This window comes from Acomys russatus, chromosome 7, assembly GCF_903995435.1.
Source record: "Acomys russatus chromosome 7, mAcoRus1.1, whole genome shotgun sequence".
Lineage (NCBI taxonomy): Eukaryota > Metazoa > Chordata > Mammalia > Rodentia > Muridae > Acomys > Acomys russatus.
In genome coordinates this window covers 65,851,306-65,877,757 of record NC_067143.1, presented here as the reverse complement: position 1 = coordinate 65,877,757, position 26,452 = coordinate 65,851,306, and the positions used below count along the sequence as shown (strand labels likewise).

The 26,452-nt window shown below is 40.4% G+C and overlaps 1 protein-coding gene across 1 annotated transcript in view; it reads left to right on the top strand.

Annotated features, from left to right (window-relative positions):
• The window catches only part of Pik3c2a (phosphatidylinositol-4-phosphate 3-kinase catalytic subunit type 2 alpha), a 91,476-nt gene that overhangs the window by 11,041 nt on the left and 53,983 nt on the right, over nucleotides 1-26,452 (top strand). The window contains exons 2-3 of the mRNA XM_051149271.1: nucleotides 9,052-10,183; nucleotides 23,301-23,404. Of these exons, the coding sequence (XP_051005228.1) occupies nucleotides 9,113-10,183; nucleotides 23,301-23,404 (1,175 nt within the window). The 5' untranslated portion in view covers nucleotides 9,052-9,112. The remainder of the gene's footprint in view (nucleotides 1-9,051; nucleotides 10,184-23,300; nucleotides 23,405-26,452) is intronic.

Genomic DNA, 26,452 nt, shown 5'->3' with positions numbered 1-26,452 from the left:
GGAAATATTACTGCACATTTAATATCAATTTAGAGGAAATAAAATTTGCAAATCAAGTTTGATGTTGAAATGTTGGTGTTTGAGTAAATCTTACTATTTAGTGCATAAGTACTTCATTTACTTGAGAAATTGGTTCCCTGAGAGCTGAAGTGCAGCTAGGATAAGAATCCAGTAATCAATCTCAATCTCAGTCAGTCATGTCCCCGTCCCCTCTTTTACACACACACACACACACACACACACACACACACACACACACACACACACACACCCCGCCCTCTTTGTCTCACTTTCTTGCCCAGGCTGACTTACAACTCTATATGTAATCTGTGCCAGTGGCTCTCAATCTTCCTAATGTTGAAGCTCTTTAATACAGTTCCTCATGCTGTTGTGACCCCATAACCATAAAATTATTTGTGTTGCTACTTCATAACTATAATGTTGCTACTGTTATGAATCATAATGTAAATATCTGTGTTTTCTGGTTGTCTTAGGGGACCCTTGTGAAAGTGTTGTTACACACACACACACACACACACACACACACACACACACACACATATCTCGGCCAAGGAGTTGCAGCCTACAGTTGAGAAACACTGTTCTATGTCCTGCTGTCAATTTTGTTTAGTTGTTTGTAATTGTAGGTTTGATAATCTGTTAGGATACATAAAATGTACTGAATGCTGTTATATTTGTGGTTAATGGTTTATTACAGGGAAAGGATAGATTAAAGTCAGCCAAGGAAAAGAGCATGTAGAGCAAAGTCCGGGAGTGTTCCCAACATGGAACTTCTGGTCATTTTCCCCGTGAAGCCAGAATGTGCTATGCTCCTACTATCAGTGTGTAACTGTATACATGGAATATTGGCATCCACGGATTCTCACATGAATTTCAGGGACCAATTTTTTTCCCTACTATATCTTCATTACATAGGCATGGTTGGTAGTCTTCCTGTGTAGTTGAACTCAATCTCCAGGTTGAATTCAGAACATACTTTACCGCCTAAAGTTTTTCATACCCCAAGTCATATAGCTGGTCGTTCTGTATGGCCAGTCACACACTAAGCAATGACATTTCTTTCAGATATGCCAAAGTAGACTTCTTTTTGGACAAGGATAATTATTTATGCAATATGTAAAATTATATCTTACTTCTAGTCAGGCATGGTGGCAAGTGCCTATAATCCATGCACTCAGGAAGTGGAAGCAGGGAGATCAGGAGTTCAAGGCCAACCTGAAATACATGAAATAAATACACAACCCTTCACAAACAACCCTTCACTTCCTTCGTTAAAGTACCATCTGTTTAATAAGTTAATTTGATGACAACATATTACAAAAGGAGTTACAGGTGGTTGTGAGCTACTTGACGTGGATGCATTGGATCTCATAATTTCTCTCTGGGAATTAAACTCTGGTACTCTTCAAGAGCAGTGCATGCTTGTAACGACTAAGCCACCTCCAGCCCTGTGGGTTTCATTTAATGATTTTTTTTTTTTTTTTTTAAGGATCATGTTGGCCTTGAGCTCACAGATTTTCCCTTCTGCTTATCTCTAGTTATCTACCATAATAAGCACACATTTTATTTGTAGTACTTATTTTGCACTTAATTTTTTGCTTTTGAGACAGATTGGTCTTGGACTATTACATAGCTGAGGATGTTGTAGTCCAGCTCCCACATGGCAGCTATTTTACTGTAAAATTTTAAGTTTTATAAAATACTTTCTTAGTTAATTATTTTCTCATGCATGGGTTGGGGATATAGTTTGGAATACAGATTTAAAATAGTTTTATTGCTATTGTCTCAACAAGAGAAGGTGATTTAAGCATCTTTTGTGAAGTGCTTATTCAGAGTCTTTCATTTTACTGCAGTGTTGTTGATTTTTCCCCCCAGTGGCTCTTTGTTATCTGTCAGGGGGATTAGCTTTTGCTACACACTGTAAGTAGTAGGAAGCTCTTTCTTCTTGAGCTATTGCTTTCTACAGACATTTTATAGGGTTTTTGTTTTCATTTTGGTTTTTTTGAGACAGGGTTTCTCTGTGTAGCCATGGCTTGGCTGTCCTGGAACTCTGTAGACCAGACTGGCCTCAAAGTCACAGAAATCTCCCTGCCTCTGCATCCTGAGTGCTGGGATTAAAGGTGTGCGCCACCACTGCCTGGCATAGTTCAACAACAGCAGCAACAACAGCAACAACAACAACTACAACTACTACTACTTCTTCTTCTTCTCCTCCTCCTCCTCCTCCTCCTCCTCCTTCTTCTTCTTCTTCTTCATCTCCTCCTCTTCCCCTTCCTCCTCCTCCTTCTTTTTTTCAATTTGGCTTTCATCATTGAGAACAGTACAGGGTGCATAGTATACATCTGAGAAACAACATTGAAAAAGGAACACAGTTCATGGTGCTTTCCTTTGTCACATTAAAATGTTTATGTACCCTGCTAGAGATGGCTGGGTGGTTCAGAGTGCCTAGTATTCTTGCAAAGAATCTAGGTTCAGTTCCCAGTATCTGTATAGCAGCTTATAACCATCTGTACATCCAGTGCCAAGGGATCTGAAGCACTCTTCTGGCCTCTGGGCACCAGTCATACAAACAGTATACGTACTTGCATTTAGGCAAATATTCATGTACATAAATAAAAATAAATCTTTTTTTAAAAATGTATGTGCCCCGTACGTTCATATGTTTATAAGTTTTGAAACAAGCTGTATGCAGTGGCTACACATAAACTGTTATTTTTGTGTTTGTGACTTTTTTAACTATATATACATATGTATGATATTATATATCATATATATATGCTCTATCTGCGTGTGTACCTGCAGGCCAGAAGAGGGCATCAGTATAGATGTTTATGAGCCACCATGTGGTTGCTGGGAATTGAACTCAGGATCTTTGGAAGATTAGACAGTGCTCTTAACCACTGAGCCATTTCTCTAGGCCCCCCCAAATATACTTTTTAAAAAATTTATAGCTATGAGTATTTCGCCTGCATGTATGCATATGCACCTCTTGAATGCCTTGTACCCTCAGAGACTGGAAGAAAGCATTGAATCCCCTGCAACTAGCACATAGGTTCTGAGAATCAAATCCCGTTTTTATTCAAGAGGAACCAGTGCTTTTACCTGCTAAACCACCTGTCCAACATATATATATTTGATTGTGAATACATTCTGTCTGGTGGGTGTATATATTTGTACATGCACATGCAAAGGCCAGAATATGACATGAGGTGCCTTTCATCCTCACTTTCCCATCTTATCCTGAGGGATGGGGTCTTTCACTGACTTGAATCAGGCAGCCCATTTATGGGAGGTTGGTGGTTAGTCAAGCTCCTGGGGTCTGCTCGCCTTAACCCCAGTGCTCTCCTTTTAGGCATGTGCTACCATACTCAGTTTTTGTTGTTTATTTGTCTGTTTGTTCTCTAGCCTAGTTCTCAACACAAATACATTGTCTATGGCATGTTACATTTATAATTCTAGAATATTGTTAATCAGAAGTTATATACTTTAAAAATAGAAAAGTTATGAAGAGGGCTGGGGATATAGCTCAGTAGCAGAGCATTTGCCTCACGTGTCTTTGGTTTGGTTCTTTCTTTCTGGTTTGGGTTTTGGGTTTTCTTTCTTTTGGGGGGGGAGTGTTTTTTTGGTTTTTTGTTTGTTTGGTTGGTTGGTTTGGTTGGTTGGTTGGTTTTTCAAGACAAGGTTTCCCTATCCTGCACTCTCTTTGTAGACCAGGCTGGCCTTGAACTCATAGTGATCCGCCTGCCTCTGCCTTCCAAGTGCTGGGAAGGCCTGCACCACCACACCCAGCTCCAGGGTTTTGGGCTTTTGAGACAGGGTTTCTCTGTGTGGCCTTGGCTGTCCTGGAACTTACTCTGTAGACTAGGCTGCCTGTGCTTCCTGAGGGCTGGGATTAAAGGCGTGTGCTTCCTGGCTAGCATAAGCATCAAATTTCAGACCCAGTACTAAAAGAAGAAAATAACTCTACTCATTTGTATATTGATTATCTGTGATGTGATAATTTGGATATATTAGAATACAGTATGTTGTTAGAATTGTGCATGTATTTGTTTTCATTAATAAACTTGTTGAAAATTGAAATTTTCATTTAAATTATGTACATTCTGTGTCTTCCGTATTACTTTGTGACACATTAGTGTTTAATACCAAAGTATTTGGCTTCTGTCTTTAAGTTTTTAAAATATTTATTTTAGGTATATGAGTGCTCTGTCTGTATGTACAATTGTATGCCAGAAGAGGGCACCAGATCTCAGTATAGATGGTTGTGAACCACCATGTGTTTGCTGGAAATTGAACTCAGGACGTCTGAAAGAGCAGACGGTGCTCTTAACCTCTGAGCCATTTCTCTAGCTACTGGCTTCTCTCTTTAGATGGATGAGTTTCCCCTTCCCATGAATCAGAGATAGGATGTTCTCTTTTCATCTGCTGGTGTTTCCATCTTTAATTGAGATGGAACACCTATATTCAGTTCTCTGTTGCCATATTCTTTCTAGTGTTCAAGATAATTGCCTCTTTCTACTTATTCTAAACCCAATGTTGTGTTTTATTTTGTTTTTAAAGGACAAATTGTTAATAAATGAACACATTTTTCCTGGTTTTTGTTTTTCAATTTGAGCTTCTCTTTAATAAAATGGAAGGGTATGTTTGGTCACTAAAATTTTGATTGTAGAAGTGAGAAAGAATTCTTGTCTTTGGTGAAATCACAAATGTGCTAGCCATTTGTTGATGGTAAATTAACTGACAAATTCTGTATGTTATGACTACATAACAGTGTTAATTGCCTCGTGATGGGACTGAAGTGAAATTTATCAGTATAGAAAAAAATAGTTCAAGATTAAGAAAGAAATTTGATATTTATGATGGATAAGTTATGGTGATTTAAGCCTAGACTGGTTTAGGTAATTGAAAAGTGCATCATGTAAATTAGTAGTGCTTGAATTCATTCCACTTGCCATCTGCAATAAGCTTATTTTTATTGTGCTTTTTAGGCTTATTTATTTTATGAGTATGAGTGCTCTGCATGTATGTATGCATGACATTTGTGTGACTGGTGCCTTTGCAGGTCAGAAGAGACTGTCAGGTCCCCTGGAACTGCAGCTAGGGATGGTCGGAATCACCATGTGAATTCTGGGAGACAAAACCAGGTCTTCCGAAAGAGCAAGAGCTCTTAAGTTCTGAGCCATTTTTCCAGCCACTACTTGCTCCAAATTTAGGCATATTATATAACTCTGCTTATGTTTCTTCATTTGTGGACCAGAGATATTAGCAATAGGACTTTGTAAAATTCGTGAGGATTAAATTGCTAATGTACTGTGTGACAGCATCTTTTATTCTCTACCTCTACCTAAATAGAAATATGTGGGTACTTACTATGTTTTGTTTTTTTTTTTAATCAAGCATTAGTAACTACAGTTTCCATAATTGGGGCGCGGGGGAGGGCATGTAGGCCAGAAGTCAACCTTGAGTGTCCTTCCTCGGGGCCTATCCACCTCTTTTTGAGACAGGGTCACTCACTGGAAGTTAGCCGATTAGACTAGGCTGGTTGACCCGTGACTACAGGGATCCACCTACATGTAACACCTCCCATGCTGGCATCGTAAGCCTGCACGACCACGCCTGGGTTTTCACATGGGTGCTAAAGATCAAACTCAGGTCCTCACAGCAAGCAGTTCACTAATTTACCTGTCGTCCCAGCTGCATAATTTTATTTCTAATGCATAATCGGTTCCATATCATTGTCATATTAGAATAGTGTCTTTCTAAAAAGTGATTTTATTGCCTGAATATTTAAGACAGATTTATGGCATTAGAGCAGAGGCCATGGATGACTCATTCTTTGCATTGAAAGGAGGACCTGCTTAGTTCTATAATAATGAGCCATTGAAAACTCATCTGTCTGTCACAGTCAGGTGGAGTTTAGCCTCATCCTCATCATCTCTGATACTCAAGATGCTTGTGGGCAGCAACTGCTTTTTTTTTTTTTTCAAGATTTATTTATTACATATACAGTGTTCTGCCTGCACACCACACGAGGACATTAGATCACATTATAGATGGTTGTGAGCTGCCATGTTGTTGCTACAAATTGAACTCAGGACCTTTGGAGGAGCAGCCAGTGCTCTTAATCACTGAGCGATCTCCAGCCCAGCAACGGCTTTCTTATCCAAATAGTAGAGATCCTCCAGGAGATCATAGGGGCAAGGCCTTTGGACTTAAAGATTCTTAAAATTTGTATTGCCGAATATAAAGCAGACCTGTGCCACACTGTAAGTCCGTCAAGATCACACCGATTTCTGAGGGTGTCAGGCCTTCTTGGCCAGTTTGTAAATATGCTCCTGGACACTGTCAACTGTCCCCTTCAGCCAGGTGTGGGTATAGGCAGTAGAACAGTAGAGCAGAGCCAACTTGGACAGGCCCTTCCAAGAAACAAGTGTGCAAGCCATGATGGTGACTGGCAGCAAAGAGAGTTGTGTCTATTGTTGAACTATAACTTTAAAATCGTGTTTGTGTGTAGATGACAGAATTTAGAACACAACCTACAAGAATTGGCTTTCTCTTCAGGAATTGGCTTTCTTTTTCAACCATGTGAGTACTGAGGCTTTAACTCAGGTTCTCAGGTCTGGCTGAAACTGCCTTTACCCACTGGCTCTGTTTCCTGTTTTTGACTGAGTCTGGCTTTATAGGACAAGCTAGACTGGGGACTCATGGCTGGCCCCCTGGAGCTCCCCGGATCCTCATCCTCCAGTGTTCTTCAGGGAGACAGCCATGCCCAGCCAAGTATCTTGAATTGTTAACATCAGAAAGCATTTAGATGAGTAACAAGCTGACTTGTTTTATTTTTCCTGAGGTTTAAATTTAAATTGTGAGTGAATGTCTAGCACAAAAGGAACAAGGAGCTTTTAAATTAATTTCTTTGTTTTAGGGTGTGCAAATGGTGTCCAAAATTTGGTTGGCTAGTTTAATTGCCCTCTTTTAGAGAATTTTAGCATAGCTATAGCCTTTGTGATCATAAGTTAGTGATAAATACTAATTATAGCATTATTTCTTTAATTTGGCTTTTAAATTTTTAATCTTTAAAATTAAAATGAGGGGCTGGGCGGTGGTGGCGCATGCCTTTAATCCCAGCACTTGGGAGGCAGAGGCAGGCGGATCGCTGTGAGTTCAAGGCCAGCCTGGTCAACAAAGTGAGTCTAGGACAGCCAAGGCTACACAGAGAGACCCTGTCTCGAAAAACAAAACAAACAAACAAACAAACAAAAAAAAAAAAAAATAAAATAAAATAAAATTAAAATGAGGCACTTTGAAACACTTTTACTTTCAAAAAGATAATATATCCCTTCCTTCCTGTTTAATTAAAACAAAACAATTATTTGGGGGCTTGTGGGATGATGGCTCAGCAGTTTAAAAGTACTTGTTCTTACAAAGGACCTAGATCTTACTTCCAGCACTTGCATGTCAGTTCACAACCCCTGTGACCCCAGCTCCAGGCGTCCAATGCGTTTTGCTGACCTCCATAGGCACCAGGCATGCATGTGGTACACAAACACACATGCAGGGAAAACATTCATACAGATAAAAAATTATAATAATAAAATGAATAAGAATTAAAAACTTTATTATGTGTATAGGTGTTTTGTATACATGTATGTGTACCACTTTACCAGAAGAGGGCATTGTATCCCCTGGAACTAGAGTCACAGCTACAAACCTTTGTGTTGGTGCTAGGAATTGAACCTGAGCCCTTTAAACGAGCATCCAGTGCTTTTAACAAGTTCTCATGATTTTTGCTTTCCTTTTATTGAAAAATAGTTGTTTTTTCCCTCACATAATATATTGATTACAGTTTTCCCTCTCTCTTCTTCCCAGTGCTTCTCCACCTCCCCTTCCATCTGGATCACTCCCTTTCTGTCTCTCAGTAGAAAACAAACAGGCTTCTAAGGGATAACAGTACAAATATAACAACATAAAATATCATTATTGGATAAGACTCAAAAGCAGAAGGAAAAGAGCAAAAGAATCAGTGGACAGGGTCTCATGTTAAGGGAGGTTGGCCTTGAACTCACTATGTAGCTGAGGATGTCCTTGAACTTCTGATTCTTCTGCCTCCACTTAGAGTAGTTGTCTTAGAGAGATACATATTTTCATTTACTGTTAAGGAGAAGGTTTAAACTATTTTTTCATGGGTAAAAATAAATATTTTAAGGATAAGTTTTATCAGTATAACTGCAAATAAATTGAATAGGTGTGTAATCAAAACTGCATGGTAAATTGAGTTATAATCTTTGAATAGGTGTAATATTACAACTTTTTATAATTTTAAAACTTGTCCTATTGTTCTAAGCTATGCTACTTTGTACATTTTTTAACATTTCTGTAGTATAATAAAAGGGTCAATAAGTTTTTATAGATTTTGATCAAATAACAGTTTATTTTATTGACTGATAAAGTTTGCTTTTGAGCACTCTAACATCAAGAAGACCATAACTATTTTGACTTTTTGCTTGTATAATTCCTGCCTTGGAAATATGTGAATGGTTCTTAAGTCATTTCATGCCAGAAATAAAGCCAGTGTCACTGGTAAATGACAGCCATTGTGACAGCCGACATGAATTACTCTGCCAAGAATTTTGATAACTCAGGAAGTGGGATAAAGTAAGTGTATTGTCTCAGGATCTTCTGAGCCCAGAAGTGGATAAGGTGTTAATGTGCTTCTCCATTAGGGTTTCATGAAACCTGTCACGGTATATTATTTGGTGTGTGTTATTTTAAGTGGCTTCAAATATTCAGTAATATAAGATGGGTTTTATTTAATTTAGTTACTTGTTTTTTCAGATGGTGTATTACTGTGTAGCCCTGGCTGATCTGGAGCTCACTATGTAGACCATGCTGGTCTTAAACTCAAAGAGATCTGCCTGCCACTTCAGCTTAAATGCTTGGCGTTTGCCATCACACCCAGCAGGGATAGGTTTAAACAAAATAAATTTGTGTTTAGAAAATCTAACTGAGTGTTATGTTTATTTTTATGTATAGGCCCTGGTATTTTGGAAGCCAGAAGGAAAAAAGATTTAAAAGTTTGGTCTCTTTTGTGGACATGGCTCAGATTTCCAACAACAGTGAATTTAAGCAGTGTTCATCTTCTCATCCAGAACCAGTAAGAACCAAAGATGTGGGCCGTGCGGAAGCATTGCAGATGGAAGCAGAGGCTTTAGCAAAGCTGCAGAAGGACAGACGGATGACTGATAGTCCGAGAGGCTTTGAGCTGACGAGCAGCACTAGACAAAGAACACCAAGTTTTAACAAACAGGATTATGATCTCATGGTGTTTCCTGAGTCAGATTCCCAAAAACGAGCAATAGATATTGATGTAGAAAAGCTCACCCAAGCTGAACTTGAGAAGATATTGCTGGACGACAGTTTTGAAACTAGAAAACCCCCTGCATTGCCAGTTACTCCTGCTCTCAGCCCTTCATTTTCAGCACAGCTGTGTCTTAGACCGACTGTTGAAAGAGTGCAGTGGCCCCCCGCGTTATGTGGGCCCTCCACATACACTGTACCCTCTATTTATCCTTCAGCACACAACAAACAGGCCACATTCCAGAATGGCTTCAGCCCAAGGGTGCCTACTTTCCCATCTACAGAACCTGTATATTTAAGACTTCCAGGACAGTCTCCATATTTTTCATATCCTTTGACACCTGCCACACCATTTCATCCACAAGGAAGTTTGCCAATCTATCGGCCACTAGTCAGTCCTGACATGGCAAAACTATTTGACAAAATAGCAAGCACATCAGAATTTTTAAAAAATGGGAAAGCAAGGACTGATTTGGAGATAGCAAACTCGAAAGCTTCAGTCTGTAATCTACAGGCATCCCCGAAGTCTGAAGACATCAGTAAGTTTGACTGGTTGGACTTGGATCCTCTAAGTAAGCCTAAGGTAGACAGTGTGGAGCTGTTAGACCCTGAAGAAGAGAAGAAGAATCCAGTGTTGCTGGCGGAGGATCCTTGGGACGCTGTTCTTCTTGAAGAGAGATCTCCAGCGAGTTGTCACCTGGACTGGAAGGTGAATGGAAAATCCCTTTCTGGGGCAACTGTAACAAGAAGCCAGTCTTTAAACATTCGAACAGCTCCATTTACAAAAGCCCAGGGCCAAGTATCTCAGGTATAGTCTCTCCTTGCTAACTCCTTAAATTCAGTAGTAAAACAGAGTGCATATTTGTGTGAATGATTTGTTAGGAGAAAAGAAAAAAGGTGTTTTTTAAATCTTGCTTTTCTTTGCTTCCAAGGCCACTTTGGTTCTTTTGTTGTGTGGCAAAAGATTAAATGTGATTAGGCCAACTGAAAATTTGCTTAGTTTTTTGTAAGACTAAATAAAACCTAGTTAGTGCTCCCCTCTAATCCCAGCACTAAGAATGTAGAAGCAGGTGGAACTCCGTGAGTTTGAGGCCAGCCTATTCTACATGGTGACTACTAGACTAGTCAGGGTTACTTACATAAAGAGACCTTGCCTCAAAACAAAAAAACACCAAGTAAGACCAGCCTAGTTGAAGATCTGTCATCACTGAAGAAACAGAAGATATTCTTAGTCGCTCTATTATTACCTTATATGTAAACTTTTCCTTTTCTTCTCTTTTATTTCAGGGCAAGCAAGAAATTTTGTCTGTCATTCATTATACAAATTCCAATATATTTTCTTTTGTTATTAAATCATGAAAGCCACAAAGAAAAACATAACTTCAGGGAGCCAGGAAAAGGGCCGTTTAAAAGCTTTTCCTTAAATAACTGTATTGATGAAGGAGAAGAATGGGGTGGATTGTAGAGGTTATCACTAGCTTATGTGTGTGGGTTTTTTTTTTTTTTTTAATTCTTTGAGGTTTTTTTTTTTAATTAGGAATTTAATTTTATGTGTGTGGGTGTTTCACCAGCTTGTATGTCTGTGCCACACACACATGCAGTGCATGTGGAGGCCAGAAGACGGCATCTGAATTACAGACGGTTGTGAGCCACCGTGTGGGTGCTGGGAACTGAGCCTGGTTGTTGCCAGTGCTCAAACTGCCCTCAAACTTCAAATGGCCCTCCCAATAGAGCCTGCCAGAGTGCTGAGGTTACAGGTGTGAGACACTTAGTTAAGGGATTACTGGAAATGGTAGTATATGTTGCTCAGAAGAGAGTCAGGCACCATTTAGCATTTTCCTTTACAAACATATCATTCTAAATATTTTACTTTTATGATATCTGTAGATCTTGGAAATGTTTAAAGATTAAAAAAGAAAAACACCCAAACATGGTAGTTCACACCTTTTTCCCAGTACTTGGGAAGCAGAGGCAGGCAGATCTCTGATTTTGAGGCTATCCTGGTTTATATAGCAGTTTATGGTCCACCAAGGCTGCATAGTGAGAGTCAGCCTCAAAAAGAAAAAAGGGGCCATGGGTGGTGGCGCACACCTTTAATCCCAGCACTTGAGAAGCAGAGGCAGGCAGATCTCTGATTTTGAGGCTATCCTGGTTTATATAGCAGTTTATGGTCCACCAAGGCTGCATAGTGAGAGTCAGCCTCAAAAAGAAAAAAGGGGCCATGGGTGGTGGCGCACACCTTTAATCCCAGCACTTGGGAAGCAGAGGCAGGCGGATCACTGTGAGTTCAAAGCCAGCCTGGTCTACAAAGTGAGTCCAGGACAGCCAAGGCTACACAGAGAAACTCTGTCTCAAAAACAAAACAAAACAAACAAACAAACAAAACAGAAAAAGAAAGAGAAAGAAAGAAAAAAGGGGGCCAATATGCCTGAGTGGATCATATGGTAATTTGTGTACAGTTCGTTGTTTTGTTTGGTTGTGGTTATAGAGTTTCGCTCTGTAGCCCAGGCTGGCTTTGAACTCATGCTCTTCCTCCATCAGCCTCCTAAGGACTGGTGTTTCAGACAGAGTTGCTGATAGGCCCAAGTGTATGTGCTATTTCCATAGCATTGCTCTGATTACATTCCTACCAGTGACTTATGAAGGTTCAGGGCTCTCCAGGTTCTTTGCAACACTTACTGCTTTCCATTTTTTTAAGTTGATTATTCTTTCATGGCTTTTGTTTGTTTTTCTGTGGTATTATGGATCAAATCCAGTGCCGTTAGGGAGCTTAACAAGCTTTCTACTACTGAACTACTCTAGCCCTCCATTTTATGTATTGACTGGCCATCACTGTCTTTTATGGCAGAGACACATACACGGTCGTTTTGATGGCCTACTGAGTTGTTTGTATGAGACAGAGTTTCACGCTATTAAACTCACATGCCTCTCATGCTATCTTCCAACTGTTAGCAATCCTTCTGTCTCAGCTTAGGATTATAGACCATCTCTCACCATGTCAGGCTAAGAAATATCTATTTAAGATCTTTGTCTACTTTTTAAAAAATGAGTTATTCATAGCAGTCTTATTCATAAAGATTCAAAGTAGAAACTGCCCAAATGCTGAATTGATGGTGGGTTAATATGTGATCTATCCATGCAATGGAATACTTTTCCCTTAGGGGGGAAAAATGAAATCCCAGTATTTACATAAAGCTTGGAAATATGCCAAGTATATGATTGAGGATTTAGCTCAGTGGTAAAGTGTGTGGGCAAGGCTCTCTGGGTTTATTGCCCACAAGTAGGAAAAACAAAAGCACACATATTGATTGAAAGAAATTAAATCTAAAGATCCATACAGGGCTTGGCCTGGTGTCACAATCTGTAATCTCAAAATTTAGGAGGCTGAGTCAGCATGATTGCTACAAGTTCTGAGGCCAGTATGAATTACATAGTGACCAACCAGGGCTAAGACCTTGCTTCAGAATTAACAGCAGCAGCTCCGCTTCCACTGTGTATGTGTTGTATAATTCCAGTTACATGAAGCCTCCTTAAGAGGCAAACGCGGGGCTGGAGAAGTGGCTCACTTGTTAAGGACACTGGCTCCTCTTCCAGAGGACCTGGGTTCAGCTCCCAGCACCCACACCGTGATGCACAGTGGTCTGTAATTCCAGTCTGAGGGGGTCTAATGCCTTCTTCTGGCTTTCTAGAGGCACCAGACTTGGACATGATGCACAACATATATGCAGACAAAACAACCATATCCATTAAGTAAATAAATAATTCTTAAAGGGAGCAAATGTGTAGAAAAAGGGAGCAGATTAGTGTCAGCATGGGCTAGATTTCTGTATATGGAATGGCATAACAGTACAGGCTCTTTGAAGTAATGAAACCATTCTGAAATTGTTGATGATTGCACAAATTTTGAATGTCTTGAAAGCTGCAGAATAACACAGTTTTAAATGGTTAAAATTGCGACTTTTATGTTTTGTGAATATTACCTAAATTTTTTAAGTGAGGAGAGGGGAAGAAGGGAAGTTAGTCATCCCCAGAGCTTCCACCTTGAAGTAAAATTGGCCACATGTTAATAGCTGTTGGAGCCAGATACATGGGTATTTTCTATTATTTTCTTTTTGTGTGTATTTCAGATTTTCCATAGTAACATTTTATTCTTCCAGGGGAAGGAAAGGAAATTACTTGTTAGAACCACAGATCTGGTGTCTGGATTTTTGGAAGTAATAAGCTCCTTGTTACAGAAGATACTCAGATGCGTACTAAAAGTCAGCTCCTTAGATCTGCTTGTATGTCATTGTGTTCTGCGAAGCTTAGGCCACTCAATTCTGATTTGGGGTTAGGGTGGAAGAATGTGGAATTTGAAGGGATAGTTTTCAAAACTTCCCCTAAATGGTCCTGATGATGCCTGACTTCTTTGGACTCTCCTGATAGAAGCCTTGAAAGTCCCTTCATGCTTTAGGAGTCTGTGAAGCGAGGGGTGTGGGTAGATGCAGAGGAAGGCTTACTCAGAATATGGCTGTTCTGGCAAGAGATGACATCCAAAGACCTTCTAGGTCTGTGTGATCCGCCAGGAGACAAGGGAAACAGATCTGCGTTCAAGGCCAGCCTGGTATAGAGCAAGTATCAGGTAAAGAGATGCTTAGGGACAGGCGTGGTAATACAGGCCTTTAATCCCAAATGAAAGTAAAGTTAGTTTGTAGAAGGAAGCACTGGTGTTTGAAAGTGATGTCTAGTTGAGTGCCAGAAAAGGTGATGAATCAGAGAAGATTTGACAGAATAGGATACGCCCAACTCTCAGGAGAAGAGAGAGGGAAGGGAAACTACTTAATACACTATGGAATACTACTCAGCTATTAAAAAACAAGGAATTCCCGAAATTTGTGGATAAATGGATTGAGCTAGAAATGATCATAGTGAGTTAACCCAGAAGCAGAAAGACTTAAATGGTATATACTCACTTATATCTGCATACTAGCCCAAGGGGCATGTCCCACGAAAGCCTTCACTTACCACAAAACTGGGACAGAGGGGAGGACATCCTATTGGGACTCCAAATGAGAGAAGCATGGGAGAATGGCAAAGTAGAAGGATCCAGAGGGTCCTAGAAACCTACAAGTAGAACATTATGATAGGCAGATTTGGGCCCAGGGGTCCCGCTCAAACTAAGGCACCAGCCAAGGACAATACAGGCGGTAAACTTGAAACCCCTACCCAGATCTAGCCAATGGTCAGAACAGTCTCCACACTTGAGTGGAGAGTGGGATATGACTTTCTCACGTACTCTGGTGCCTCACATTTGACCATGTCCCCTGGAGGGAGAGACCTGGTGACACTCAGAGGAAGGACAGCAGGTTACCGAGAAGAGACTTGATACCCTATGAGCATATACAGGGGGAGGTAATCTCCCTCAGGAACAGTCATAGGGGAGGGAAATAAGGGGAAAAGGAGAGGGAGGGAAGAATGGGAGGACACAAGGGATGGGATAACCATTGAGATGTAACAAGAATAAATTAATAATAAAAAATTAAAAAAAAAAAAAAGAAGCATCTTTACAGAGAGGAGGCAGTTTTACTGGGACAGTAATGGAGAGATGGGCTGCAGAGAGAGAACTCAGGTAAAGATGTAACAAGCCAGAAAATGAAAGATGATTAGAGCAGATTGCTGAGTTAGTTTGAGGCCAAGCAGGGTGGAAAGAGAAGCCAGATTGAATAAGTCAGCTGGGAGAGGAGTTTGATCCAGAACAGCTGAGTTGAACCTGCCAGCCCAGAGCTCAGAGAAAACAAAGGGTGAGCTTGTTAAGCTGCAAGTCTCAGAGGCTGAAAACATTCTAGGCCTAGGTTAGATTTGTATAGAGGCTGGAAGCTTCCAGGACTAGACCTAGGTTAGCAGAAGGAAGCAGTAAGCCTCCCAGACAACAGTTGAGCCAGGAGAGTAAAAGTTACTTTTACAGGAAGATAAGTAGCAAACTAGAGCATGCTGGGAATAGTTTCTTTAAGGCCTCTCTACCCATAGTTAGATTGCAAAGACTGGTCACTGTCACTTTGCTTTGATGAGGGAAGGGGAATGATGTTTATGCATGTCTGCCCTGTGTGACTCTTTTCCTGCTTGTTTTAAACGTTTCTCACTTCAAATGTACCATCAATACTATTTTCCCCCCTGTAAATTGAGAATTAGTAACTTAATTTTACAGTTTGTGTCTCAAAAGTAGAACAAGTGCAGATAGGGAGGAAAATTTGACATCTAATTGACAAGTTTGACATCTAATTATCTGCAAAGAAATCTATAAGTAGCTATTTCATACACTTGGGTTGCAAACATAATTATTAGAAGCACTAAATCAGTTTTGTATACAGTTAACAGTTTAAATTTTTCGTTTATTGTTTATTTGTGCATATGTGCACAGGAGTGACTGCAGGAGTCAGTCCTGCAGTGTACCTAACTCAGGGGACCGGGCTGGGCAGCAAGCACCTTCACCTTCTAAGTTATCTTACCTATCACTTTTTGTTTGTTTGTTTCTGGTTTTTTTTTGTTTGTTTGTTTGTTGGTTGGTTTTTTTTTTTTTTTAGTTTTTTGAGACAAAGTTTCTCTGTTATCTTGGCAGTCCTAGGCTTGCTTTGTAGACCAGGCTGTCCTCGAACTCACAGCAATCCACCTGCCTCTGCCTCCCAAGTGCTGGGATTTAAGGTGTGCATCACCACGCCCAGCCTTTTTTTTTTTTTTTTTTTTTTTTTTTGAGATAGGGCCTTGATATGTAGCTCAGGCCAGCCTCAATTTTTCTCGAGATGCCAAGATATCATGCTGTTTATGAGATCTCATACTGACTGTGCATGCATAGCATGAATTCAGTCCCCAGAACCTGTGTAAAGATGGAAGGAGAGAACTGATCCCACAGTGTTGAATTCTGACCTCTGACCTCCACACATGCATGGTGACACTCAGGCACATATATACTTACACACACACACACACACACACACACACACACACACACACTGACATCATACTTACGCACTATAATAAGAAAAGGAAGTTTGGTTAATGTAGTCCAAAGGTAAAGAGGGTAACAATAACAGGCTGACTTTGGAAGTCACTGGAATGGGATTTTCATATGCTCACACACAGCCCAGTGTCTGTCTGTTTACAAGCATTTCCCAGAAGTTTTTGCTTTCTGTTGGGAAACAGCATTGCAGTCCCTATTCTCCATAATTACTGCATGTACTTGAGTGTTCATTTCCTGTTAGAAATTCTGTGTGTTAAAAACCACACTCTAAAGGGTATTTTTCTCTCACTCAGCAGGCTTACTTCCTGTTTCCTCTTAGTTTGGTTAATAATAATCTAAATACTTAAGTGCAGTTTTTGTGTGTGGCCAAAACCAGGAAAAGAACAACATTAAGAAGATGTTTAGTACTTTAAGTTAAATCAGATGTGGTGATCAATAACTATTTTAGCTTATTGAGCTGATTTCAGAGATTTCAATGGTAGGATTGGATAGCACTCAAAATGTGTTTTTGAAGGTTGGAAATGGTACACATCTAAGATATTTGGAGCTAAGGAGATGACTCCATTGTCAGGAGCATTTATTGCTCTCAGAGGACCCGGCTCGGTTCCCAGCATCCGTGTGGTAGCTGACAACTATCTGTAACTCCACGTGGTGGTTTGAATAGGGAGTGGCCCTATTAGAAGGTGTGGTCTTGTTGGAGGAAGTGTGTCATTGTGGAGGTGGTATACAGTCTCCTGCTGCTGCCTTCGGATCAAGATGGAGAACTCTCAGCTTCTTCCCTAGCACCCTGTCTGCCTGCACACCATGTTTCCTCCCGTGATAATGGACCAAACCTCTGAAGTTGTAAGGCAGCCCCAGTTAAATGTCTTGCTTTAGAAGAGTTGCCCTAAAACCAAGGCATCTGATTCCCTGTTCTGGCTTCCTTAGGCTGCAGGCATACACATGCGGGTAAAAAATGCGTGTGTGTGTGTGTGTGTGTGTGTGTGTGTGTGTGTGTGTGTGTGTGTGTGTTTGTGTGTGTGTATGATAATAATTAAAATAAAATAAAATTCCAGTACTTGGGACACCAAGGGAGGAAGATTATCCTCTTGCCTATTTTTTTTCCAAGACAGGGTTTCTCTGTGTAGCCTTGGCTGTCTAGGACTCTCTCTGTAGACCAGGTTGGCCTCGAACTCCTAGAGATCCGCCTGCCTCTGCCTCCCGAGTGCTGGGATTAAAGGCGTGCGCCACCACGCCCTGCCTACCCGCTTGCCTTTCGAGTCAAACTTGATGATACATTGGCTCTTTCCGGGTGTTAAACTTTCTGGATTCATTACCATGTGCAGATTTGGGGATATCTTGGTCTTGTACTGGCATGAGAAAATTCCTCATCACCAGTCTTTTCCTCTAAATGAGGAAAGGGGAGGAAGAAAGCAGGCATAGATCTTATCTCTCTAACTATCAGATATAACCCCTGGTGTGTCCCTTAGCTTCACCGAGTGAATCTTCTATTGATGGAGTTTAGTTAGCCCAAGTTCCCTTTGGTTGAGATGTTGTCTTAAAATGATTATAATGGATACCAAAAGTCATTAGGAGATAGAAACAGACAGACAGAGACATCCTGTGGAGAATTACATAAATAAGATGACGCCTAAATCTGTTTTCAGTCTCTGGAATTTCTAGAATATGACATGTCTAGGGAAGAAACTTTGGGTGGTGACCTAAACATTTACTTGGAATTTCAAACGTATGTTTACTAGAAAACTTAGTATCTTCCCCTACAGCCATTTTTTATTCTGTGTATTGGCTGACAGCATTAGCAATTTTATTGATTACTGTGTCTTTTTTATTTGTTTAAAAAAAATTACTGAGGGTGGAAAAATGACTCAGTGGCTAAGAATACTTCATCTTGCAGAGGACCTGAGTTCAGTTTCTTGCCTTTTTTTTCCCCAAGACAGGGTTTCTCTGTGTAGCCTTGGCTGTCCGTGACACTCTCTGTAGATCAGGCTGGCCTCGAACTCCTAGTGATCCACCTGCCTCATGAAGGCTCACAGACATCTATAATTTCAGTTCCAGAGGATCTGATGTCTTCTGCCAACCTCCATGGGTGCCAGGCTTACACATGGTACAGACATATATGTGAGCAAAATACCCATACACATTAAATAAATAAATAAATGTTTTAGAATATGTCTGTAGCGTGTTATAAGTATTAGTCATTTTCAGACCTGACCTCTAAAGAACTTGATCCAGAAAGGAGATTAGGGGTAAAAGGCAGTATGAAACAGAAAGCCATCAAGACTGATGGAGACAAAGGCTAGTTGGTGCTTTTAGTTGTTGGTTTGGCATTTAGGGATACAGTAGAACATGGCTCAAAAGAATAGGTAAAAAAAAATTGTATTTTTCCAGAGAGAGGGAAGGACTTAAATGGCTGTACACATGCCTACAGTCCCAACACTTGTGAAACTGAGGAAGAGGAGGATTCTAAGATTGAGGCCAGCCTGGGATACATAGTGAGACCCTACAAAACAAAAACAAAGTTAGTGTCAAACATCTGAGCTAACCTAGGTAGCTTTATTTTTTAAACCCATTATGTAAATAAAACTTTTAAAATTGTATTATCTTGATACTGTTTCTGTCTAGTCAATTGAAATTCGGTAACTTAACAAAAGGGGGGACATCTTTAATAAAGAGTATCATGAAAAACATGCATTTTCAAATTAAAAGGTCTAAACATGCCATTAAGGAGATTGGGAGTCTATTTAACAGCAGGTTTCATGTCATTACCTCCACAAAAGTCACAGTTGTTTTCTAGCTTTTCCTGGTTGGTTTTTGTTTGTGGATTGGGGGTGGCAGGTGGATCTCTGTGAGTTCCAAGGCTTGCCTGATCTACAAAGCAAGTCCAGGACAGCCAACTCTGCACAGAGAAACCCTGTCTTAACAGTTTATTTTTATTTTATGTACATTGATGTCTACCTCATGTGCATCTGTGTGAGGGTGCCAAGTCCCCTGGAACTGGAATTACAGACAGTTGTGAGCTGCCATGTAGTGCTGGGAATTGAAAGAGTAGCCAGTGATCTTTTTGTTTTGTTTTGTTTTTTTGGTTTGGTTTGGTTTGGTTTTTTGAGACAGGGTTTCTCTGTGTGGCCTTGGCTGCCCTGGACTTGCTTTGTAGACCAGGCTGGTCTCCAACTCAAAGCGATCCGCCTGCTTCTGCCTCCCAAGTGCTGGGATTAAAGGCATGCACCCCCACACCTGGCTTTTAGGGGGTTATTTTTAAAAACACCGTTTCTTAAATTCTTTAAATGTTTTGTTGTTTTGTGAAATATGTGGATTTGGTTCTTTGGTTGGTTGGTTTGGTTTGGTTTTGGTTTTGGTTTATTTGTTTATTTGGTTTTGGTTTTTGGTTTTTTGAGACAGGGTTTCTCTGTGTTTCTCTCCCCTCTCCCTCTCCCCAAGAGCCAGGGCAGGGGTTGTTACTTCATACTTACTTTTAATAAGCATGTAGAAGTGCCACTCACTGTGCCCTAAAAACTTACTAGGTTTTTTTGGTTTTTTGGTTTTTTACATGCTATGAGGGTAGATGAAGAGGAAGACATTTTGGCAAAGAGAAAGTTCAGAGCAAGAGTAAGGCCATTGTGTTTATATGAACAGGGTGTGATCACGCTAGAAGTCAGTACAAAGGCTAGAGAAGCCAGACTGCAGTAGACAGTGGCTGGCTTAACGAGCTTAAGAATAGAAGACTTGCATTTTTAGATTTAAATTTAATATACTTCAATTTTGTGTGCACGTTGATGTGTTTGAGCCACCTGTGCCGTGGTGCACATGAGAAGGCCAAGGACTAGCACTCTGCGGCAGTTCTCACCTGCCACTTGGTGTGAGGCCGTGCTTCACTGCGCTCTGTCCCAGGCTGTCTGTCTGTGAGGTCAAGGGTTCTCAGTGTCCACTGCCCAGCTTTCTTCCCATAGGAGTGCAGCTCCAGAAGTGAGTGCTGCTGCTTTTACCTGGGTGCAGAGGATCCAGACTTGGACCGTCAGGCTGGCGGAAGGCAGTATTTTACCCACTGAGCCATGTGGAGCAGAATCACATCTCACTGTTTAGAGAACTAAAGTCTGCTTGTTAATATAATGTGAATATGATATTGTTAATTCCCAGATTGGTGTAGATACAGCGGGGAAGTTGTACTAGTTTAGTTTTCCTAGCATGTTCTTGTTTTGTAGCAATCCTGAATAAACTTTTCTTAAAATTTAAAAGAGATTTTTGACAATATAAGAGGTTTTATGGAAAATACTGAATATTCTGCAGAAGTGTCCTGTTTTAGTGGAAATGGAATTTCAGGAGTAGATCTCTGTCCACAGTACTGAACTGGTGAAACTGAGGCCAAAGCAGCCATGAGGACACTGGCGCTTAAAAGAACTTTGTCTGCTGGTCAGTTGAGGTGCCTGTGTCCTCATCCTGTGCTCATTGCTCAGCAGTTGTCAGGGAGTAAACGCTGTGAAGAACCTTCCATCACAGAGCAGACAGCTGGGCTTGAGAGGGCTGGAGGCCACAGGGACAGGGTACATGAGGATGGCTGTTTAACTGAGAGGCTTGCTTTGATGTGGGGTTTTTGTTTTAAATAGGGTCTCATTCTGTAGAGCTCAGGCTGGCCTGGAATTCTAGATTCTCCAGTTGAGAGCTGCAATCCTTAGCTGTGTTAGGAAGCTTTATTATAACGGGTTATTTTTGTTTTAGTTAGCATTTTCCTGCATGTTAAATAGTGTAGTGAGGATTCTGGAAAAAGCACAGCGATTTTATAAAAATATGTTTTTGTTTTAAAGCCAGGTGTGTGGCATATGGGGCTGCTTCACAGCAGCTGACTGTGATTTGCCTCGTGCTCCAGCAGGGGCGTGGTTTTTCCAGCTGCAATAGTTTCTGCAGTTGTGTGAAGTTTAGAATCTGGGAACTCTTCAGAGGGTGTGTAAATGCTAGGGCCCCAAAAGGCAGGGTGGGTTGTGGTTGCTATTGGTGTCAGTGTCTTAAGTAGTTGTGTGCGAAAGGAAGCAAGAAGAAGAAATGAGATATCCTGACAGATATCTGAAAACCAAATGTGTCCTCAAGGAGCTGGAATCCTCTAATCAGCGGGAAGTTGTCTAATGATGATGTCACCCCTTTCCCACTCCTGACTTTATTTCAGGAATCTCTTTCCTTTCCTCTCTATCCTTTTCCTCTCTTAGCCATTGGTAGGCAGTTGAAAAGGTAGAAGAAAAGGGGTGGAGAAGAGCGGAAAAAAGAAGAATCCTCAAAGTAGCAAACACCAGCTACAAAATAGTCTATTTTAACTGTCTTTTCCAGGAGCTATGCTAATTTTACTTGTGATTTTGTAAGTTGTTGCCCCCAAATATGTATATCACATTCTAGCAGAAAGGTCTCTGCCACTATTTAACTGAAGGAAGGTTATAAAGTAATAATTGCCCTTAAAGTTTTAACTTAAGCATCTTGATAAGCATCAAGATCATAGAAACCTATCGACTTTTGACATTTATATGCTGCTTCTTTGCTTTTTACATTTAGTTTTTTAAGAAATAGTGTTAGTTTATTTCACCATAACTAATGTTTTTGGTAGCAAAAGAAATTTTTACATTTATTTAGAGAGTGTGTGTGTGCATTCACAAAAATCAGACAGTTTTCAAGAATACCTATCTATTTTTATCATGTGGGATTGAACTTAGGTTTCTATGCTTGGCAGCAAGTACCTTTTTACCTGCTGAGCTGTCTTTCTGTTCCCGCTTATTTTTTATTACTCATTTGGTTTTTTTCCATGTGGGATATTGATCCCAGGGTCTGTTTCATGTCTCTGCCACTGAGCTAATGCTTTGGCTCTTTATTCACTTAGTTTGGATTGAAACTATTCCTAATTTTATTTTTACTTTTTTTTTTTTTTTTTTTTTTTTTTGAGACAAGGTCTCTCTGTGTAGCCTTGGCTGTCCTGGACACACTTTGTAGACCAGACTGGCCTTGAACTCACAGCAATCCACCTGTCTTTGCCTCCCAAGTGCTGGGATTAAAGGTGTGCGCCACCACCGGCCAGCAAAACTATTCCTAATTTAAAAGGAAATTTATATTTTAAATTTGTTCCAAATCAAATATTTCTATGTTGCGTGTTAAAATAACTCTAAGTAAACTCTACCATTTAGCTGCTATTGGGTGATACATTTATCTCCTTAAATACTGCAAACAAATTCTGACCAAAGTTAACTTATAAAGGACTGTTACAATGTTTATGTATGTTTGCTAACATTTAAAAAAAAAAAAAGTACATTGTCCTAAAATTCATTCTCTACCTAAAATGCCGGTTATTCTCTTGGAACTTAAAGAGGATATATATCGACATGCTGGGTTAGTAGAGTCCCAAATGAGCTTGATCTTTTCCCTTTCTTAAGATAGATCACAGTCTTTTAGTTTTATTCAGCTGCTAGCTCACTGAAATGTTTAGAGTGGAAAGGTCATCACTGTTCTAGCTGATCATACGTATGTTCATAATTTTATCAATTAAAAACAATGAGTTAATACCAAGATTAGTTGATATTTTAACAGGACAGAAATTCCCTTTTTCTTCCGTTGCTTTGTTTTCTGAGATGGGTTCTCGATTCTATACAGGCTACGTTGAGTTGGAGATCCTCCTGACTCGGCTATGTACAAAGAAATAGGTGTTTTTATCCAGTTGTAGTGGTTCATGCTTGTAATCCACATGCTTGTGAAGCCAAGGCAGGAGGATCACTAAAGTCTGAGCACTGCTTGAGTTACAGCATAAGATGCTGTGTCAAAGCCACTTTAGAAAGTTCTGCTGCTTAAATGAGTCTTCTTACCTCTGTAATTTTGTATAGCTTCATAACACTGGCTTGTGAGGTGCTACTATGTAGCAGTTTGGAGATCTTTGACTTTTAAAATAAAACCACTTTTTTGATTACAGAAAGACCCAAATGGGACCAGTAGTTTGCCAACTGGAAGTTCTCTTCTACAAGAATTTGAAGTACAGAATGAGGAGGTGGCAGCTTTTTGTCAATCCATTATAAAGTAAGGAATTTTTCTTTATAAATTATAGATTCTTTACATTGAAATGGTCATTTTTTTTAAAAATTCAGAGTTGGGTAAGGCAGAGGCAGCATATCTGTGAGTTCCAAGCCAGCCAAGGTTACACAGTGAAACCTTGTCTTTAAAAAAAAAAAAAACCCAAACTTGCTACTTCGTGCCAATACTAAAATTTGTAAGGTTTTTCCTTCATGTGGCTGACATGTGGAAGCAGACAGCTAGTTGGCCCCTGACTACAAGCCACAGATGGCAGCTAGTTGGCCCCTAACCGACTACAAGCCACAGATGGCAGCTAGTTGGCCCCTAACCGACTACAAGCCACAGATGGCAGCTAGTTGGCCCCTAACCGACTACAAGCCACAGATGGCAGCTAGTTGGCCCCTAACCGACTACAAGCCACAGATGGGTCTAGACTCTTATTGTTGGGCTTCTGATGTGTAAGAAAGAAATGAGACTAGAAGCGCATTTCTGATGCTGTATTAAACAAATGAAATTTTGGCTTTTTTATGTGCTTCCATGCACCTAGAAAGTGTCTGATTTTGTTTTTAGACAAAATTCCATCTTCTCAGAAAAAATTCTTTTTGTTTGGTTTTGGTTTTGGAGACATGATTTCACTTTGTAGCCCAGATTGGCCTCAAACTCTAAATCTTCCTGCCTCAGCCTCCTGAGTTCTAGGTTTATAGGCATACGTAACTGTGCCCGTTTTCTCAGAAACTATCTAGCATTTAGGATGTTATTCCACTTATTTAATTAAAATATCTCTTCTAAATACTAGAAAAAATATAGCTCTTAAATGTTTTTTCACTCTCGTATGTCTTGGTTAGTATTGATTTTTGCTTTTGTTTTGGTTTTTTTGGTTTTTGGCTTAGTTTTGTTTTTTGAGGCAGGGTTTCTCTGTGTAGCCTTGGCTGTTTTGGACTCACCTTGTAGACCAGGGTGGTCTCGAACTCACAGCGATCCACCTGCCTCTGCCTCCCGAGTGCTGGGATTACAGGTGTGCACCACCACACCCGGCTGGGTTTGGTTACTGTTGTTTAGAGATGGGGTCTCTAGCCCGGGCTGGCCTCAAACTCCTGTGTGGCTGGGGATGATCCTGAACTTTAGCTGTTCCTGCTTCCACCAAGGGCTGGGATTGCAGTCATGAACTACCACATCCAGTGCTGTGCAGTAATGTAGAGCAGAGCCCAGGCCTTAGTCACAGGAAGCAGGTGCTCTGCTGACCAAGAGCTGTGTTGCCAGCCCTCGTACCATCTTCTCTGTAGATGGAAACTAAACTCCAGGGAAGCACCTAACAAAGTTTTCTCTGCTGTCAGTAGCATCTTCTGTGCCTGTGATTAAATGTTTGTTTCTATTACATGATTGTATCAGTTAGGGCTTGTGTTATACTCTACTGTGGGATCAGGGGATCAAACTCAAGTTGTCAGGTTTGTGCATCAAACATTTGCCTGCTAAACTGTCCTGCCATCCCTGTTGTGTTGTATGAGACAGAGGAGGCCTCACTCTATAGCCCTGCTAGACCAATCCTGCCTCAGCTTTCCTAGTGCTGGAGTAACAGTATGCACCACCATCCCACCTTGAATTCACTTTTTCTTTTAAATTAAAGTTATATATATATATATAATCTTTCTGCCTGTACTTCCCAAATCCTCAGATTACATACAGACTACAGACTTCCACCATGGAGGCTCAAATTCACAATTTACTCCTTCCTCTAGACCCTGTGGACTTTTCCCTTCCCTTTCTTACCATACCCATCCTCCATGTGGTTCATCTTCATTTTCTCCTACTGCACATGGCACTTTTTGTTTTTGTTTTTGTTTTCGAGACAGGGTCTCTCTGTGTAGCCTTGGCTGTCCTGGACTCACTTTGTAGACCAGGCTGGCCTCGAACTCACAGAGATCCACCTGCCTCTACTTCCTGAGTGCTGGGATTAACACTGTAACTGGCTATAGCCACTGACTCTATATTCTGATGTTTTTGATAGCAGAGAGGAAAAGTGAACTTAGCCAGTCAAACAGAAAAGTTATGCAAAAGACTGGTGCAGCAAACTTCAAGGCAGAGAGGACAAAATCTGCTCTCTCATGCAAGGAAAGCCATTACCACCAGGGAATTAATTCTGAATCTAGAGCCGTCTTCAGTAAAAAGATCTCCTTTTTAAGCAGGTCATGGGGCGGAGGCGGGGGAGACAGATCATTTTTGAGTATATATTCTGCTTAATGATCTAGGGGTAATCGCTTACTTTAAGGGCTTGGAAATAATGTTACATTCCTTACATTATTTCTTCCCCTATCCCCCAACAAGTGGTTTCCATTGGACTGCTTTTACCTAAGTACTATAGTTAAGCTTTGCAAGTTGGAAGATTAAGCTCTTTATGATCTGCCTTTTGAGTTGTAGAGCTAGAGTTCGCTTCACAAACCTCCCAGCTTAGCTCAGTGATGACAGTAGTCCATATTTGGCTCGGACGCCTACATTCTATAACTTCTTAGTGGATGTCTGAACCTGAATACTGAGTCCTATGTAAGCTATTTCGTAAAACATATGTGTCTGAAAGAAAATAATAGGGATGACTCAAGTGGCTCAGTAGGTAAAAGTGCTTGCCACCAAGCTGATGACCCAAGTTTGATTCCTGAAATCTGTTCCCTCTGGTTGTTCTCTGGCTTTCACCTATATGCCGTCTTCTCACATAAATTCCAAAAAAAAATAATTTTCTTAAAAATTTCCTTTATTATTTTATGTGTGTGTTTCGCCTGTGTGTAACTAAGTATACGTGGTGCCAGAAGAGAGTGTTGGGTCCCCCTGGGATTTACATTACAGACAGTTATAAGCTACCATAGGGGTGCTGGGAATTGAACCTGGGTCATCTGCAAGAGCACCAAGTGCTTTTAGAGAGCCAGCTCTCTAGCCAGTTGCTGTTTATTAAATGGTATGACCTAATAAATGTTTATTATTAGGTTTATTATTACATCAGTATTATTTAACCCGCTTCAATCAATAAAGACACAGAAACCTGATATGTTTTAGAGTAGTCTTATC